The following is a 19,323-nucleotide window of genomic DNA, read 5'->3' on the forward strand; positions in this document are numbered from 1 at the left end:
CATTCCCAAAACACCTGAATAATGACCCGTAGCGTTTCTACTTCCATACTCGTAAGCGATTGGTGGGACAAATTGATAGGTGAAGTTTAAAGAAGTAGCGATGTAGTCCAAAAGGTATCCATTTAACCCGATTATGACGTTTGTATCGCCCTTTTTAGCTACATTTGCCCATGGTGGTATCTAAAGATACATATATTAATAGTTAATTTAATCACAAGTTGATCCATTTATAGTTTAATCAAAAACTACACTCGAATTTAGTTCTTAACTTACAGGGAATCCTGTAATTTTGATCTCAGATATGTTAGAATTCATACTAGGCCTACCAAGAAGACAAAGACGAAAATATGACCTGAACCGTTGAGAAGTAGTCTAGATATAAAGCTAAAATTGATAACAAAGTGAGAATCGAAAACAAAGTCGTTTCAAATCGGATATTAGTATTTTATTCCTCCCAGTTTTGATGGAAAATACTTGTTAGCTATGTCCGCGACTAAACGCTTTTCCAAGTCAAGCATTTATACTTCCGGTCAGTCTAAATCCGTCCAGTCTACGAATATAAGTGACAATATGTATTAATAGACGACACCAAAATTATTAGTTTCAAACGATTGTCATTTATTGGAAATAAATTAATACAAAATCAATTAATAAATTAACTTAGAAATAATTATAGAGTGCGTCTGTCTGTTTTAGACTTTGTTGGCAACGTAAGAAGCGAGCGCCTTGACTCCGGCCCACGTTTCTTGACCAGTGGGTATAATTTGATTGGCTGGTAATATGAATCCGTTCGAACCAGTGTCCCTGAGTTCGAGGCAGTAAGCGTAAGGAGCGCCCAAAACACCGTGGGCCCAATCGTCAGAACCTCCTGAGGCCACGTCTGTATTTTAATATAAGGTCAATTATTTTCAGGCAATGGTTTATTTAAAAAAAAATTAAGTACTTACATAAGACATTAGTTGACGAACCAACGGTGTACCTAGTTCCATGAACCCTGGTCAAAGCGGTGACAGCAACATCGGCGGCTTTTTTCTATTATTGGTCAAAAGGTTAGGTCATCAATAACTTTTTATATTACTTTATATTTATGTCTTACCATTTCAGAATACGTGGCTGGGTAATTGCTAGTCCATCCCCATGGAGTCAACCACAGTTGAGAATAAGAATGTACGGTCAAAAATACTTTGACTTGACCTTTCTTTGGGGTCAAGAAATCTGAAATAGCTTTCGTTTCTGGTTCGGAAAAGGCACGTGGACCAGCGTATGTTTCACTGCAAGGGTTAGAACTAGCTCCTCCCTCTGATTGGTGGAAATTAAAATTATTTAGGTATCGGTATAAGTTCATAGAGACTGAAAAGATTCGAGGTTTTACCATTCCAATGGAATCCAAAGTTCCTGTTGGGATCGGCTCCCTGGCATCCAAAGAGACTGTTGGTTCTGGTACGGGTTTTTCTCCACATACGGTTCTGAAAATTAATATTTAAGTATAAGCTTTAGATTGTTTAAGCAATTTTGGTATTAGCTTACTGAGGTATGAGTGAATTCGTAACCATCGGGGTTGGTAACTGGTAGAATATACCAATCGTACTTGTCAACGAGTCGCTTGACTTCGGCGTCATTGTTGTATTGCTCTACCAACTATCAGGTTATTTTGACGTTAATATATTTTAAAATAACTTGGAAATGAAAAACTCACTTGAGTAGCGATGTAGAGAACAGTGGCTGGGGAAATCCATTCCCTGGCGTGGATACCTCCATCGATCCAGATGATGGGTTTGCTTCCTGAAGAGCTTTGTGAACCAATCTTATGTGCAAGGATTCATCATCAACATGGATCCCGTGGAGACAAATTATTTTGGAACATACCTTGATCACTTTCAGGTCCTTACCCTCGGCGGAACGTCCGATGGAAGTAATACTAGCGATGTTTGGGTTACGAGCCGCCAACTCGTTGACGTAACTGTGAATCTGACAAGAAAATGCAATTTTCATTACATATTATATGGAAATATGCCCGGATTATAATACCAACCTTAGATAATCGATGGTAACTTTGGAAAAATGTACCGGTAGACCTGTTGATCAAACCCAAAAGATTGATGGCTGGTGGTGGGAGGTTCTCATCTTCAACTGCCCTAATTTATGGAAATACTTGGGTTATTTCTAATATCTTCCCAAAAGTTAAATTGCAAAGATAACAAACTTTTCAACATCGTTGATCAAAGTAACGTGCGGTATCTTAACCTCGTCCAGTTGGTCAACTAAACTTTGGGACATGTCCGGGGACACCATAATGTCTACGGGCTTGCTGATACCGGAAGGATGTACCCAAAAGGATAACTGTAATGGTAATTCACGAAATCAGTTTTATATATTACCCTAACATACAAAGGTATAATTACCCTATTGGAATAGGTCAAATCAGCTTCGAGTTCGGGGGCGTTAGCCAGATTGTGAAGCATCTGAAGTTGTTCTTCGGTAGTAGGGACTGCCCGCAGAACGGTGTACCTGAAGGAAAATTAGTAAGTAGTTAGTTGTGGTAAAATCAAATTTTTTTCGGTGGCCACCTACCCATTGAAATGCACTTTTTTTCCATCCTCGGCGAGAGCTTCCGGTGCCCCGAGGAAGGCAATACCGGCAATTAAAGTAAGGTAAGTTCTACAGCGGTCCTTCATGGCGCGGTTCCGACTAGTTCCACAACTAGGAACCAAGTGAAGAGTCGTCTACCAAGGTACGCATCTTTTTATGGAGTTTAATGTCCTGTTGGATAGGAATTCACTCTCCCCACTTGTCTCACCCCATATTAGCAACTTAAAGGTCATCAACGCAAACTGGCTTAACGACTAATTTTTATCTCGTGTTCTTCCCCCCCTTTTCCAACTCATCCATCTGATCTATAAACAATTAAGCCCTAAAACTAAATAATCGTTGATAATTATACACCAGGGTAAATAGTAAGGGATTTAAAGAAGAAGCACCGCTTGTATTTTATCATAGACTGTAACTTGGTGAAAGGATAAGAGGCGCTGTTACTCAATATAAAATAAAAATGCTGACGGGAAATGGATTAGCTCTGGCAAAGATAGGATCAAGGATGTTTTATAACTTTTTAGCTTTTTACGACCGTTTTAGTTTAATCCTTCGCAGTGGGATTTTATTTAATAATTTTATGGCAGTGTTTATGTATCCTATAATCTGTAAAAGTGTTTTACGCAATGTCGGTTTTTATTGACATGCATGGGATCTTTAAAAGTTGATGAAAGGTTTCTCTTTCGCACTTTTTATTGTCTTTAAATTTATAAGATTCGAATTTTAGCTAAGCCTAATCATACGAAAGAGTTGACACGATATATATATGCTGTAGAATCAACGACAGAATTAAGTTAACCGGTTTGTTGTTAGGAATGATCGAACTGTTAATTCGCCCCTTTTTGGTCATTCAACTTTTATCTTCTCCGTGCAGCTTTCCAGATTCCTCCCGTAGTTAATGCACTCTCATTATTATTTAAAAAATGTCTCCGCTTTTAATTACGCATACACGGATCTTTATTTAGTGACAGTCTCCTCCCGTCATATTATACACAACTCAATTCGAGATATAAATATTCATTTTATTGATTTCTCACAAATTTTTTCTCACACGTTTTACGCAAATTCAAAATCGCTCCTGCAGATATAACCAAGATAGAACCTATAATTACAGTAATGCCAGGTTTTTGACCCTTTAAGGTCACTTGAAGCGCGAAAATTATCGCGATTTCGGACGAAGTTCTGATTACAGATACTGGACCGGCCTCTTCCAATTGGAAAGCTCGCAAAACTACCGCGCTTGCCAAAAAACTAGATACACCTAAGGATAACATAAGGCCACCTTCGATGTAACAATTACTGTGGAACTCGGAAGAATGTCTGAGATCTGCACCCAAATAAATGTCCATCACTAGATTAATGGTGATTGTAGAAATCAAGGCGCTCCAAGAGGCGTGAAACTGTACAGAGGCAGGGTGATATATTTTCATGTAACGACCCATGAGGTACGTTGAAGTGTCGAACAGAAGAGATATGAAACCGTACATGACACCTAGAGTTTGACCTGCAAGAAAGAAGGCGGGATTACTATAGCTTATGGACTTCTTAACTTACTTAACCGTATACTTGAAGTATCTATATTTGACGATGAAGTATTATCTTCGAGAAACGTCACCACCAGAACTAACCCGACGATGCTTAGGATCAGGGAACTGGTCAAGGTTAAAGAGCACCTCTCTTTCAAGAAGGTACACGCGAAAAGAGACACCAAAGGGGGGCTGCTAAAGGTGATCAAGTTAGCGTTGGCCAGGGGTAGTCGTTTGAAGGAACAATATCGGAAAAAGATAGCAATAGAGGCGACAAGACCACGAACGGCACATAGGAAACCCAGACGCTGGTCGTACTGATACTGGCCGTCACTGAGAGAAGCTGAGGTTCTACCGGCGAGTATATAAATGGGCAAGGAGAAGATGACCGCACTCGTGTATCTTACCAAGGTCAATTCACCGGCTGTAGCCCACGTAATTTCTTTAATAACGAAGGAAGATACGGCGTAAAAGAATCCAGATATTAAGGCCAAGATTAAGCCAAGTTGGTCCCATTTTTTCTTCGTGCTGTTTATGGATGTTTCATGTTCAATTAGAGGATAAACGTGAATGTCAGAGTCGTCCGAAGAACTAAATTCTTCGTCATTTGAAAACAAGGGACCGTAATAAACTGTTTCCTGAACAAAATTTAAAGAAATATAAATATTCGCGGATGAGAGGCAAAAAAATTCATTACCTTGTTCATTTCAGTAAATCAAAAATAAGAGGTTTTTTCTATAAAGAGTAGGATTCTAATGCAAAATTGAGCCTCAATTATACTATGTTTATGTTTGCGCAAACTTTTCAACCTACTTGTCACTGTACGCTGGAGAAAATGAAAAAACCACCTATGCGTATAAACAAAACGTAGTTGACGAAACTGTTAGATATAAATTAAATGTAAATGTAGGCTTATGTAAATCAGTCTTAGTTGAACTGTGTATTGTTAAACCTTTATATGTATAGCGAAGTAATTAATTTTATAGCGTTTTAGCTATTCTACTTTAAAATAAAAAAAGTTTGGCAAATTCTCCCCTAGTTTACTATAACTTTTAAATAAACCTCAATCAATGTTTATCTTTTCGCGCATCAATTACTATAAAAACGGATCGTTGATTTTTGTTTCTGCCAGTATTTTTACTGCCGCAGTCTGAGAATAACTATAAATTAAAAGAGAACTAATATTTGGGCTCGTACTAATTCCTAGAAAGTTGGAATAACGGGGTATTTTTGGGAGAAGAGTGATGAAGAAAAGTTCAAGATATATTAAAAAAAAAATTGTAGGCGTTGGAATTACAGCACGGACGGGCCCGGGGCTTTTGGGAGAATTTACGATAACGGTCCTCGCGCAATTTAGGAAGGGCAAAGTGCGAAAAAGTTAGAATAACCCATGAGCTACACGCTTTCGCCCTCTAAACTAAAATTTTTGGGAATTGGGAAACGTTCGCATTGGAAATTATTTTTTTGAGTTCACATACGTTAGATTACGGTAAAACATTGATTATTACTCAAATTTGACAGTTGAACTTTCGTTATTTTACGGAGTTTTCTTTTTGAATAACTCGCGTAACTAATAATACCCTGGAAGATTGGGGTTGATTATTTGATGTTCATTCCAATTACAAGTGCAAACGGAGCTTCTGGAATCCGAGCGTTTCAGTTTTTATACCGAAGAAAAGCGGGGTGGCTTATTTGTTTAATAGACTCACTCGTGTTTTATAGAGTCTGGCCCTTTTCTACCTCTTCGAATGTATAATTGCTCCCCTTTTTTTGGGCGCGGGATGCTTAGCTACCGCTTCCAAAAATAAAGATCTCATTGCCAATTTCAACCCTGGAAAGAGTTTTCTCGAAAATTACTCGACGATCAATTTTGAAAGAAACCGCGTCGTATGATAGAAGGACTTAAAATTTGACCATCATGGATCTTTGTTTCCCCGAAGAACGACCTCCGATGTTACCTCCTTTCAATCACTGGGCGGTTCCATCTACTCCGATGGACTTTCGAGTTTTTAATCAATCCGGAATACCTAGGACATCTTGGGGCCCTCCCGAAGCGCCGGATATGAGGCCAATCTTGACTGGAGTCTGTGGAATGGATACTCGTGGTGGAGCGTGTCTTCCAGCTACTCCAACAGCGCGTCTAGCTACGGAAATCGGCAACGATTCCGAAGGGACTTTACGAAGAAATAGGATTAACGGTTCTGCAACAAACGATTTTGGCTTTCTAGGGATTTTTGCTGGCTCTAGGTAAAATTTTCTTAAGTATAACGTAAGCTAAATTGGTATTAATTTCATTTGGATTTAGGCTATCTTGCGCGAAGAAATACGCGAGAAAGAAGCCTCTATCAGCTTCCGATTTGGATCGCAAACGCGTCATGGCTAATAAGCAGGAAAGGCGTCGTATGCATCGCTTGAATTCGGCGTTGGAACGTCTCCGACAAGCTATCCCGGTTAATTTTCAACAACAACATCATCATTTATATCAGTCTTGTCATAATTCATCGGCTTCAGCCACTCGTCGACTGTCCAAGATAAAGACTTTGCGTTTGGCCATCAGTTATATAGGCGCTTTGGATAGGGCTCTCGATCAAGACGCTAAAACTAACTCTAACAATGTTTGGAGCAACAACCATCTTCAACACCATCATCATAGATTTCTCGACGCCAATCATTCTTCGCGGTCTGATCGGCCACTCAATTAGACATTTTCTTTTCATTTATTTTTAATAGTATTTTAGCAGAGATTTTAGTGATTAGATAGACCTTTAATTGAGGACTTGTAATTTTATTTCTGTCTTGTTTAGTATTTTTACATGGTTATGCATTAATGTTTTTCGTTTTTTTTTTTAATAAGTGTTGGAATTGTTTACCTTTTATCTGACTTAATAACATTTATTTACAGAAAAACGGTATTTATCATATTATTTTTTAAGAGTAAAAATTGTGATCAGTTTTCAGATAAATATAAACAAAACAAAAAAAGTATGACGCACGTGTACTTGTACATTTAAATTTCTCACGAAAAGATTGCGTAACCGGAAATCACGCGATCTTGTTTCAACAGCCAATCACAGTCAAGCTGTTTCTTCATAAGTCATAACATTGCAAAGGCCAAAACCCCCGGAACTAATTGCCGATAGATAAAGAAAGGAAAGTTGTTTATTTGTAATTTGTACTAAATTATCTTCGATGAATGCGAGTTATTTTACCGTAGTTTTATTTCATTTGTAATTTTAAACCTTCAGTCATTTCTCTATCATTGCTAATTTCGCGTAGTTCTTAATGGCCGCGGTCAAAATGAAGACGAAAAATAATATCGAGTTAAGCCTTGGTCTGGTCCTAGTTGTTTACGCGTTATGTAGTTATGCATTAAGGTTTGGGGAAGAATCCCGAACGATACACGTTCCACACGAAAAGAATCACCAAATTCCCTCTATGACGTTTTTCAAAGATGATTATAGTCACGTTAGTTTAAGTCCAAATAAACACGAAAGAGAGAAAAGAGAAGCCACAACAACAACAACAACAACTGCATCAATTGACGATGATAAGAAGCTGATGTCTGTGGTAAGTTCTTTCTTGTTATTACGTAACTGCGTAATTATGGGACGTAATTTTTCGCTCTCTTAGTTCTCTTTCAATGACAGCCATGAACAATTGTCAGTTCATTGGTCTGGAAAAGGCAGTAAAGTTGTTATATGTTTAGCGAGAAACAGAAAGCAAAATGACGGAGATACTTCTAGAACATTCTTTTCTTATGACTATGGAGCGACTTTTATTGAAAAACAGCAAACAGAAATGAGACTAACCCCGGCCAAAGAATCCCTTATATCTATGTTTTATATCAGCCCTGTTGTAAACAGTCGTGTAAGCTACACACCCCAAAACATTTTAAATTAAAATCTACAAAATATTTTTCAAATTGTCTTATGAAAAATAATATAATATTTTTTTGCAGTACATTTTCACTGATACCGTCCACAAATATATTTTTTTGACAAAGGACTATGGCAAAACATTTCAAAATGCTTTAGTTCCTTTTAAACCGGAAGTTCTTAGTTTACATCCAACTGATGCTGATGTTATACTTGGAATTGAAAAGAATGATCCACTTAAGAAGTTATGGTATTCTGATGATTTTGGACTAACTTGGAAAACAATTAGTGAAAATGTCAAGACATTCTTCTGGTAAGAATTAAAAAGAACCAACCCTTTTATGTCTTGAAGAGTTTTAGGCCTATAACTTTTATTTTTAATAAATCTGTGATAATTTTTAATCAGGGGAGAGAAAGGAGTCGATCAAGATGGAACTTTATTTGTTCAGAGGCAAGAACCTGGTGTTTCTACTTCAACCATAATATCCACTACATCATTCTTCCAAAATGAACAAAGAAAACATATCCTTTTAACTAATGTTGAGGATTTTGAAGTTAGGGGCAAATATTTATTTGCAACCAAACGTCAGGTATTTTTAAAATCTCTTTAAACTTCTAAGCTTTAAGTTTATATTAATATTAATATTAATATTATATATTTATTTAATTCCAAATTTCAATTTCAGCATCTGTTAGGGTCAAAAAATAGAAATGGAACCCTACAATTATGGGTGTCTTATAATAGGAAAGGGTTCTCAATGGCATTGTTCCCAAATCATCTTGAGAAACAGGTATGTTTTTATTTAAACTTTTATGATAAAATGTTTTGAGTGTGTTAAGAGTGTATCATATTGAATTGTTTTTACAATAGGATTTTTACATTGCTGATGCTTCAGAAGATCAAGTGTTTGCTTGTGTCATGCATAATCCACAAATAACCAACTTATACATATCTAATGCTGAAGGAACCGAATTTTCATTGTCCTTGGAGAGGATTCTCTATTTTAGTCCAGCTGGTGCTGGCAAAGATCTTTGGGCTAGGTATTTTCATTCTAGATGGAAATATTTAAAGGAAACGTTCAGATAACATAACGTTACCACCTTTAAAGAACGGCCTTAAAAGGAATTAAATATTTAAATTAAAATAAATGATCTCTTATTACAAAATAATTAGCATTTAATGAGTTTTTTTTTTTTAAAATGGGGTTATTGTCCTGAGGGGCCATTGCTTTAGTGGCGTCTGCTTGCTCAATCAATCTTGCGCGTGATTGAGTGGGCTATGATCTGCTTTACCTTTATCTCAGGGCTGGAAATAAGCACAGGACACATTGGACATCGTCCAGTAAAATTTAAAAATTTTTGAAAACTAAGGGGCAGTCTGGGAAATAGCACACTTCCTCTGGTCCAAAACCAGTTTATTAATTGCTTGGACTAGTTTTTTAATTCAAAAAGTGGGGCTTACTGGTCCTCGGGACCAGTTTATTAATTGCAAATCTATAAGAGAACAAAGCCTGGGACCAGTCCGGAGACCAGTTTATTATTTCGGACCCTAGGGGGGTCACTGGTCCCAAGGACTAGTTTAAGAAATATCCTTATTTCCCAGACTGGAGGTTACTGGAATTTTGACCAAAGAGGGTATAATGAGGGGGAGTTGAAGCTAGTAGCTTTGGCAAGGCATTTCTTGAGTTCTCACTTTTCTTTTTTATTTATTTATTATATTTTCCTCCTAATATTCCGTTTTCCCTATTTCAACCAATAAGAGGGTAGAGAAAGATGCGCGCGCACCGGAAGCTTAGAGGAAAAATTTTTAAGCTGAAAACTCCAGTCAAACCTACTACTCCCGTCTTTATACCCTCTTTGTTTTGACCAATAAATTTTTCTTATTTCCCTTAACTCTCTCAGCCTGTAAGAATTCAACCAGTCCCGAGTCGTTCTCTTTAGCGACGTCACGGCAGCAATGGCGGCGCAGTAGTCCTCGTTTTTAAGACTAATTAAATGCTAATTATTTTGTAATAAGAGATCATTTATTTTGTTTTTAATATTTTTTCTTTTATATTTAGAAAAAGCAGCCGTTCTTTTAAGATATAATGTTATCTTACCTGAACTTTTAGAGAGTTTTAAATTAATTAATTAATTAACATATATTTAAATGAAAATCAGTGATATTCCATTGGTTGATCTGCACAAGATTGAAGGATTGAGAGGAATATATATTGCTACACAATTACGCGAAGATTTTGTTTCCAAATTTAACCAAACTTCTTCTCTTGGACCTGAAGAGACTGACGTTGCTGATGGTCTCTCATCTGTTATTACATTTAATAAAGGCGGGGATTGGAATCCTTTGAGACCACCCAAAACTGATTCCAGAGGAGAAAATATCAACTGTCAAGTAATTAATTAATTACATTTCTGATTGCAGCGTTCTTCTTGCGCCCCCTTTCTTACATTAATACTTTTTAAATTTAGAACCCCAACTGTTCCCTTCACGTGACCCAAAAATTCAACCAAATATACCCCAGATCTAAAACACCCCCCATTTTGTCGCGTGCATCTGCCCCTGGTTTGGTTGTTGCTTCTGGCGTAATTGGTGTATCTCTGAAAGGCCATCCTAGTCTCTTTGTGTCCTCCGACGCTGGTTTAAATTGGCATCAAGTTTTATATGGAAATTATATCTATTCCATGGGAGATCATGGCGGGATTGTAGTCGCTGTTGAATATTATAATGAACAGGGGGCTACTGATCACATCATGTATTCGGTTGACGAAGGAGAACATTGGTCCCCCCTTAAAATTTATTTGAACACGGGGGATAAAGAACCGACTAAACTTAAAATGTACGGTTTAATGACTGAACCCGGAGAAAAAACTACCGTTTTTACTCTCTTTGGTTCAAATCCTAACCATCATCAATGGCAATTGATTAAAGTGGATTTCAAATCGGTTTTTGAAAAGAGTTGTTCAGTAACTGATTATAAGTATTGGTCACCTCATGGGTTGGGAAACTCTCGTTGTCTATTGGGAAGAAGGGACGTTTACGAAAAGAGATTACCTCACGTTAACTGCTACAATGGAGAGAGTTACGTAAGACCAACCATTTTTGAGAACTGTCCATGTTCGAGGAAAGATTACGAATGCGATATCGGATTCAAGGAAGATTCAACTAAGAAATGCGTCAGGGATCGTAGCAGCAACTTTAACCCTTTTAGAATACCAAACCCTTGCCCGGAGGACACTTTTTACAACAGAACCAAAGGCTATCGACTTGTTTCCGGAGATTTCTGTACTGGAAGGAAAAATTCGGGATTTGAACCTGATTTGATTCCTTGTCCAATTAAAGATGAATCAGAGTTCCTATTATTCGCCCAAAGGCAGCAAATTTCTCGTATACCTCTTAATGGTGATGGAGAAAAAGATGAAACCAGTTGGGAGAAGCTTCCTTTAGAGGATTTGAGAAACATTATCGCCGTTGATTACGATTTCAAAGACAGGTGTATCTACTGGGGAGATATTGACGAAGACAAGATAATGAGGCTTTGCTTGGAACATGTTCACGCTGATAATGAAAACGAAACTGAAGGCACTCCCGAAGTTTTGGTAGAAACTGCCTTAGCTTCGGTTGAAGGTTTGGCCTTTGACTGGGTCTCCAGGAACCTTTACTTTGTGGATGGCGAGTTGAAGAAAGTAGAGGTCATCATGGTTGACCTTCATTACTCTGGAAGGATGAGAAGAACTATCCTGAACTCTACCCTTGTTGATAAACCTAGAGGAATTGCCTTACATCCTTACAAGGGCTACATGTTTATAACCGACTGGAGTGACAATGTTCCCAAATTAGCTAGAACCGGACTTGATGGATCTGATTTCAAAGTTTTGTTTGATGCTTCAGTTGTCGCTTGGCCGAATGGAATAGCCATTGACTTTCAGGGAGATAAAATCTATTGGGTAGATGCTAAGAAAGACTATATCGCCTCGTCGGATTTTGAGGGGAACCATTTGAAGAAGATCTTAGAAGGCAGTGGCACGGTACCCCATCCTTTCGCGGTCGGAGTTTATAAGGATTGGTTGTATTTTGATGATTGGAATCGGCGTCAAATTGTCATGGCCAACAAATACGATGGAAGCGGATTAAAAGTAATTGCCAAGAATGTTTTGGGAGCCATGGATATGAAGGTTTTCAGTAAAGCGACCATGGATGGCACTCTTGGAACAAATATCTGCGCGAATAGAACCGCGGCCAAGTGCAGTCATCTTTGTATGGCCAAACCACCAATGGAAAGGAATTGCTTGTGTCCTGATGGAATGATCATCACCAAACTGTCTGATGGCAGTGAAAATTGTACTTGTCCTGATGGAGAAAAGGCTCTGTCAAATGGAACCTGTACCTCTGGTACTTAAAAATCGTTTATATTTTGTAGAAGTGCAATCATGGTTTGTTTTGTAACTTTTAACTATTTGCACCATCCTTTAGTGTCTTCAACTTGTTCCCCTGATCAATTTAAGTGTTCGGAGAAAACTTGCATTCCAATCATATGGAAGTGTGATGGTTTGTGACTTCTCTAACATTTCTATTGTTTTTTGAAACAATTGTTTCAATATCGCCTAATTTTTGACGACGCGTAGGTGATAATGATTGCGGAGACTCATCAGATGAACTCCAATGCGGAACCTCTAGTTGTGATAATACACAGTTTCAGTGTAAAAACGGAAAGTGCATTCCATCTTCATGGAAGTGCGATGTTGATAAAGATTGTACTGATGGATCAGATGAAGAAAACTGCAGTAATTATTTAACCTTAAGAAATAAGTCAAGTATGAAGTTTGGGTAATCGAAATCATTCTTAAGGTTATCCTTCTTGCGCCGCTGGCCAATTTTCATGCAAAAATGGACATTGCATTGACAAAAAATATGTCTGTGACTTTGATGATGATTGCCGAGATGGATCGGACGAATCTAATTGCACTAGCATCAATTCCTCGTGTCCACCAACTGAATTCAGTTGTCTGACTATTAACGGAGGTTCTCAGTGTTTACCTCTTAGCTGGCGTTGTGACGGTGACAAAGATTGTCCCGATGGAAGTGACGAAGCTAATTGTTCCACTAATACTTGTCAGTCATGGCAATTCCGTTGTAAAAATGGAAGATGCATCTATTCTACCTGGAGATGCGATTTGGAAGATGATTGTCATGATAATTCTGACGAGTTTGATTGTGATGGTGTGTGACCTTATTGGGGATTTCGTTTTTAGGATGAATATAGTATTTTAACCACACATTGTTATACAGCAACTTCCACAACAACTACTCCTAAACCCAACAGTACCACAATAAGTCCAATGAGTGGTGGTACTTGTTCATCTTGGATGTTTACTTGCACCAATAAGGTCTGCGTGCCTTATTGGTGGCGTTGTGATGGAGTTGATGATTGTACTGATAATTCAGACGAAGAACGTTGCGGTGGTAAGTTATTAGTGTCCCTTCTACACTGCGGAATCCTTAGAATTATTTGAAATCGACGCGTAGACGCTTCAAATACAACCTCAACGTCTATTGCCACTTCAACAACTCCTATCCCTAAGGAAAAGACTTGCGGCGAAAATAGATTTAGGTGTGATTCGGGAAAATGTATTTGGGATTCCTGGGTCTGTGACAATACTCTTGATTGTGAAAATGGAGAAGATGAGAAAAATTGCGATGGTATACATCTAAATCCCGACTTTTAATCATTGTTGAAAGAAAAATGTTGTAATATCTGTTCCTTCAGACAAAGCCCCTTGCCCCGAAGATCATTTCCATTGTGAAGAAAGTAGCGGTTGTGTCCCTAAGTCTGACGTTTGTAATGGCAAACAAGATTGCGGTGATGGAAGTGACGAACAGGGTTGCGGAGAATCTTCAACGCATTTCAGCGTCACGTGTCCATCCGACGATTTTACTTGCAAATCTGGCGAATGCGTACATTTCTTTGAAAGATGCGATGATCATTGGGATTGCATTGATGGTTCTGATGAAGAAGAATGCACCGGAGTTGAGATTATTCACGTCAGAAATCTGCACGTTGACTTCAAGTCCATCAAACCGAATGGTTTTAACTTGACCTGGTCAACACCAACGAGTTCACATGGTTTGGGGACAAAATTTGAATACATGCCGTCATTCCAGTAAGTTTTGAATCAGATCTAAGTCTTTACTATGATATGATGTGATTGTTTATTAACTTTATAGTGAAATGGATTCATTGGAAAATCAATGGACGAATACAACTTGGACTGAAAATAACTACATGAGGTTGAAAACTCTTGTACCGGGCACCAAATATAAGTTGACTTTATTCGTCAGGACAAAGGCAAACCCCAAGAAAGTTTTTGCAACTGCAACATTTACCGAAGCTGTTACTTTATCATCAGGTATTTAACGAATTATTTAATTTCCATGAAGACTTTTTGGTTAAATAAATTAACTTTAATCAGCTCCTAATCCACCAACAAACGTCACTTTAATGCAAAACCCGGGTGAAAGAACGGTTGTTGTTAAATGGGACAAACCTGTTATGGTTTCTGGAAAAATTAACCAATATAAGGTAATTTTAATTTAATTCTTTATTTATATTAATAATACTATTTAATTATATTTGGTTGTCTCTTTCTCTTTAATTAATTTAGATCTACTTCGCTCCTCCTTCACCTCCCGCTCTTGTTGTGGTCCCTGCAACTCAAGACACAAACTACTCCATCAATTACAAATTTACTCCGGGAACCAATTACAGTTTTTGGGTGACTGCTCTCTCGGATGAGATGGAGAGCATGAATAGCCACGTTGCAACGATAGTTTTCGCCCGTGACGCTGTCATTGACCCTATTATTAACCTGACTGTGGTATCCAAAACAAACACCAGCGTTTCTTTGAGTTGGTCACCTCCCAATTCATTTGACAAATCATCAAAAGAACATTCAAACTCCGCGTCATCCCAGAATTCCTACGGTTACACAGTTTCTTACAAAGCTAGCTACTTATTGGACAATTACCCATGGACAGTCAAGAACACAACTGACACGAAAATAACCTTGACGGGTTTGGCGCCTGGTATTAAACACGTCATTAAAGTCTCTCCGTTTAACGCCATTTTTATGGGACCGGAAACGAGACTCGATGTTCAAACTGACGGAGATCCTTTACCAATTGTTAATGGAATTAAGACATCGGTAAAAGGGACAAGTATCACCTTGACGTGGAATTTACCCAAAGATAAACGCAAAACTGATTGGGAATACGGCGTGTTTATTGTTGAAACTGCGGATTCACCACCGATTTTGGCTAATAGAACCAAAGCTAATACCGCCATGTTGAATGACTTGGATTCCTGCGTTTTATACACTTTGGAGGTTCGAATTATTGGTCCATTTGGATTGGGAAGCTCGAAAGGTTTGATTTATTTAACGACGGAGTTCGATAAGAAAGCCCCGCCGAAGAATGTAAACGTCCTAAGCATCCCTGGAGAAGGTAATTTGGCAAAAGTCACCTGGGACGCGGCTTGTACCGAAATAGATCAGGATATTGGATACAAAGTAAGATTAGGTCATAGGTCATACGAGTTTTTAGAAGTATAATAATAATCTCAACTTTTAAACAATAGCTGACGTTTTTTGATAAAACTATGAACAAAACTAGTTATATCAACACTAAATTATCACGTCAAACTCATTTGGAACAAAATATGACTATTCATTGGGGTGCCGAGTACGTCGTAACTCTTCAAACATCGGAGATTGGTTCCAGACCTACCGGGAAGATATGGTTTAGAGCTAAAGCTTTACCGCGTCCCGAACAAGTTGACGCCGTTCCTGAACAAAATGGGAGTCTATATATTCGATGGAAAGAAGTTGATTGGCCTAAAGAACTTAAAGATCATAAGTATGTCCACCAAAATGGAATTTGTGTGATTTGGTTAATATTCGTTTGTTTTTTAGTTATACTTACGTTGTGTTAGTGGATCACGATTCTTCAATGAGTAAAGCTAAGCTTTATAATATTTCGAAACCGCCTTTCGTCATTGAATCAATGCAGAAGGAAATTCCTTATTTTGTGGCTGTTAGTGTTCGAGATGAACACGGTTATCAGAGTCAACTTTCCGATATTAGTTCAGCCGCTTATCCAGCTGGTAATTATCTATTATTAATTAATTAATTAATTATTTAAATAAATAATAAAGATTTTAACCAAATTTAATTATCTCTTAGCTGCCCAAGCCTTAGTATTTTCAACCTCCAACGTTGTAAGTGTGGTTGTCCCAATTGTGCTAGTAATTGTAGGACTAGCTGGTGCCCTGGGTTTCTTCGTCATGCGTCATAAACGTCTACAGAGGTCGTTTATGTCATTTGCTAACTCGCATTACGATACCAGATCGGGCTCTGCTACTTTTACTACGGGTCAAGATGATGATCAATTGGGTAAGATGATTTTTAGTACTTTACAAGGGTGTGGTGTGGTGTGGTTTGGTTTTATTTCTGTGTGTCGTTTGGTTTCGAAAGTAATTATTGATAACATAAACTATCTTCAGCTTATGACTTATAAGTAGGGGTGTGGGGACTACTGGGGGTACCCGATACCCCGAAGATTAGGCGTTCCTGTATCGGGGCAGGTACAATAGTAAAAATACTCCCCCCCCCTTACCCGTGTCAAGCAGAGACAGGTTGTCGGGTTATTTCGGCCGTTTGAAGATAGGAATCAGAGGGGGACCACCCACTGTCCAGTTTAGAAAGACTCCAATTTTTTAAGAATGCGTGAAATTTATTTCCCATAAGGGATGGGTTCTGTTTGTGGTAGTTTCTTTCTCTGACTCTGAGACAGACTATCGCCTCACGCAGCGCGACACGCCTCCTCCATTGACAGTATTCTGTGTTGAAATAAGACTTTAAGAGATAAGATAAGAAGGAGAAAGTGGAACCAAAGGTTAGAGAAGCGAAATAATTTGGGAAAGGCCATACATTGAAGTCTAACCTAGCTAGCCCTTGAGGATTGAGATATAGAGTGCTGTCAGAAGCGCCAGTGTGACGTCACCCATGCTGTTTTCCCATAAAGAAAAAACGGTAACTGTCATGGCCGCCCATTGCTAAAGGCAGACTCGTGACGTTTAACCTTGGATCTGACGTCACAACTGACAGCACTCTATAACAGTAAAAATATTGTACTGAAGGGAATTTTTGAAGAAAGTATCTTATCATTTAAGTCTAATTACCCGAATACCCGACAAAAATTGGGTACTCACCCTTGTAGTAACTTTTAATACCCGACAATCATTTTTCGACTAAGCCTAATTACCCGCATACCCGACAAATTCGGGTACCCGGCCCCGATACACCTCTACTTATAAGCATATTATTATTATTTATCACACTTCACTAACGATTAGTAGTTAAGTAATGGGTTTGGTTTTAAAATTGCTTTAAATTTATTTTGCCGCTTTGCTTTTTGCTGCGCAAATTAAAAAAAAATAAATAAATAACCTAGGTGGTAGTACCTTAGGTAAGTTTTAATTATAATTAATTTATCCTTTAACGAATGCATATTATTATTTTTGCATGAATATAAATTAATTAGCATGTTTTTAAATATTTAAATAAATTATTTATAAAAAGCCCCTTAGTTTAATTATCAAGTCTAAAAATTAAAAATCATCTTATTTTCCTTTTTTAATATAAAGATGAAGATGATTCACCAATGATTCGTGGTTTCTCTGATGACGAACCATTAGTAATTGCGTAAATTTCTTGTCAACCTAATTAAGATTATTAATAGATGAAAATAAAAATTAGAGACTAACTTGTATAGTGTAGAGAAAGAGTTTAAAAGTGTTTAATTTTTTTTTTTAATTTTGGGAAATTTATAATTTTAAGAAACAAATTGTGTTTTAAATTTGTGGCTGAAGCAGATAATATTGGTTATTTTTTCGTGTATATACAAATTAATTAATTATGAATGAATTTTGCTGATATACCAAAATTTTGAGCCAGAAAGGTTGATGCGAAAATAAATTTTTAAAGCATTTTAGGTGTAAAGAAACGCTCTCTCTAATTTTTTTTTTAAATACAAAGATTATAATTAATTAATGCATTTGGTATTAAATGTTTTTACATTAATCTGAATTTAAAGATACACAGGCGACATATTTTAATGAAAGAATCTCTAGTCTATTTTAAAACCTAAGATCTCCTTCCGTGAGTCTCTTCCACCCCCCTCATATTTGAATTGAATTGATTTAATTAAATTCAATTCAATTTAGTTTTTAAGATTATGAATAAGTTTTTATGGGTCTGAAAAAAGTTTGAATTGACAGAAATGTTTTAGAAATTTGTTTATTAAACCTTTTTCATCAATTTAGCCTAATTACCATATTATATCAGGGAGAGAGGGAGAAGCCGCCTAATGCTAACAGAATTCGTATCTAGCGGGTAGGGGACTAGGGGTTGAAAACGGGGGTATGAAATACTTTGGATTTTGCGCAGTAGAGCTCGCGGTGGCCCGGGCGATACTACCTCCGTTGGCTGGGAAATTTACTTCCCCCACCCAAAAGAGAGGCACCTCGCGCTATTCACGCGGCATCTCCCTTCTCTCCCTGATTATATCATAGATTATATTAAAACAAAAGTACAATTTAAAGTTGCATTTATTTTCTTATCATAACAGGATGTGGTTTTTTTTCTTTTATATATTAACTATTAACTATTAATTAATTTATGTAACAGGGCTGAATATCATTGCTATACTTTATCTCGTAAATTTTATAAGCTTATTATAAGATGTAATTTAATTTTAATATTACAATTAGTATTACACCCCCTCCCCTCCCCTCCTTAATATTAAACCGAGTTTGAATGTTCCTGAAAGAAATAGCCGTTTTTTTTAATTATTTTAATTATTAATCCCCCAATGATAATATAATGGTTTCTGTGATTTAAACTGTGATAAAAGCGTGTGCTAGATGATGAAAAATTTTAACGAGATGGCTGGCTGGCATTTAGAAGAAGATAAAAAAATTAATTAAAAAAATTATTATCTAAGAGAAAATTTGTTCGGTTTTAATTTTTTTAATTACCTACCATATATAATTAAATCCCCAAAAACATATTGTATAATAGATATTTTTTTTTTGTTTCCCAAGCGATATTCAAACTTTATGGCTCAAAAATTTCAGATTTAAATAATTAAACAGATATTCTATAATAATATAATATTCATTATTCGCACTAATTAATTTGTCTTTAATGTAAATTAATTGAGATATTAAAATAAAGGTAATTCTCTTGGCTTTTATCTAAAACGTATCTCGAAAGGTTTA

At 37.1% G+C, this 19,323-nt stretch overlaps 4 protein-coding genes across 5 annotated transcripts; 2 read left to right on the forward strand and 2 right to left on the reverse strand.

Annotated features, from left to right (window-relative positions):
- Nucleotides 1–692: 692 nt before the first annotated feature.
- Nucleotides 693–2,101, reverse strand: LOC149661874 (carboxypeptidase B-like; the record flags this gene model as incomplete). Its single annotated transcript, XM_089843825.1, has 8 exons — nucleotides 693–880; nucleotides 948–1,032; nucleotides 1,097–1,299; nucleotides 1,373–1,466; nucleotides 1,528–1,638; nucleotides 1,697–1,804; nucleotides 1,867–1,968; nucleotides 2,033–2,101. Coding segments are annotated over 8 exons (960 nt in total), but the record flags the coding sequence as incomplete, so codon positions are not given.
- Nucleotides 2,102–2,117: 16 nt separating this feature from the next.
- On the reverse strand, nucleotides 2,118–2,853 carry LOC149661875 (uncharacterized). The gene is made up of 3 exons (XM_089843888.1): nucleotides 2,572–2,853; nucleotides 2,403–2,508; nucleotides 2,118–2,340 (listed from the first exon to the last, which is right to left on the reverse strand). The coding sequence occupies exons 1-3, from the start codon at nucleotides 2,673–2,675 to the stop codon at nucleotides 2,182–2,184; spliced, it is 369 nt and encodes a 122-aa protein (XP_089700014.1). The 5' UTR covers nucleotides 2,676–2,853; the 3' UTR covers nucleotides 2,118–2,181.
- A 1,786-nt stretch (nucleotides 2,854–4,639) lies between these two features.
- LOC149661876 (uncharacterized) lies at nucleotides 4,640–7,100 on the forward strand. Its single transcript, XM_089843417.1, has 2 exons — nucleotides 4,640–6,362; nucleotides 6,421–7,100. Exons 1-2 carry the CDS (start codon nucleotides 6,034–6,036, stop codon nucleotides 6,815–6,817), a joined length of 726 nt encoding a protein of 241 aa, XP_089699543.1. The 5' UTR covers nucleotides 4,640–6,033; the 3' UTR covers nucleotides 6,818–7,100.
- Nucleotides 7,101–7,216: 116 nt separating this feature from the next.
- On the forward strand, nucleotides 7,217–19,309 carry LOC149661877 (sortilin-related receptor-like). Of its 2 annotated transcripts, XM_089843414.1 has the most exons (22): nucleotides 7,217–7,682; nucleotides 7,746–7,982; nucleotides 8,074–8,303; nucleotides 8,397–8,580; nucleotides 8,677–8,781; nucleotides 8,862–9,031; nucleotides 10,151–10,382; nucleotides 10,460–12,380; nucleotides 12,462–12,536; nucleotides 12,614–12,772; nucleotides 12,837–13,208; nucleotides 13,278–13,451; nucleotides 13,515–13,688; nucleotides 13,756–14,149; nucleotides 14,214–14,395; nucleotides 14,459–14,568; nucleotides 14,651–15,553; nucleotides 15,622–15,899; nucleotides 15,956–16,146; nucleotides 16,226–16,435; nucleotides 17,496–17,510; nucleotides 17,689–19,309. In XM_089843414.1, exons 1-22 carry the CDS (start codon nucleotides 7,398–7,400, stop codon nucleotides 17,748–17,750), a joined length of 6,663 nt encoding a protein of 2,220 aa, XP_089699540.1. In that variant the 5' UTR covers nucleotides 7,217–7,397; the 3' UTR covers nucleotides 17,751–19,309. The 2 variants fall into 2 exon arrangements, with proteins under 2 accessions (XP_089699540.1, XP_089699541.1); XM_089843415.1 differs by lacking the exon at nucleotides 17,496–17,510.
- The last annotated feature ends 14 nt before the right edge of the window (nucleotides 19,310–19,323 follow it).

This window comes from Phalangium opilio, unplaced genomic scaffold (genome assembly GCF_054372755.1).
Source record: "Phalangium opilio isolate 3A_F unplaced genomic scaffold, DU_Popi_V2 ptg000070l_1, whole genome shotgun sequence".
NCBI lineage: Eukaryota > Metazoa > Arthropoda > Arachnida > Opiliones > Phalangiidae > Phalangium > Phalangium opilio.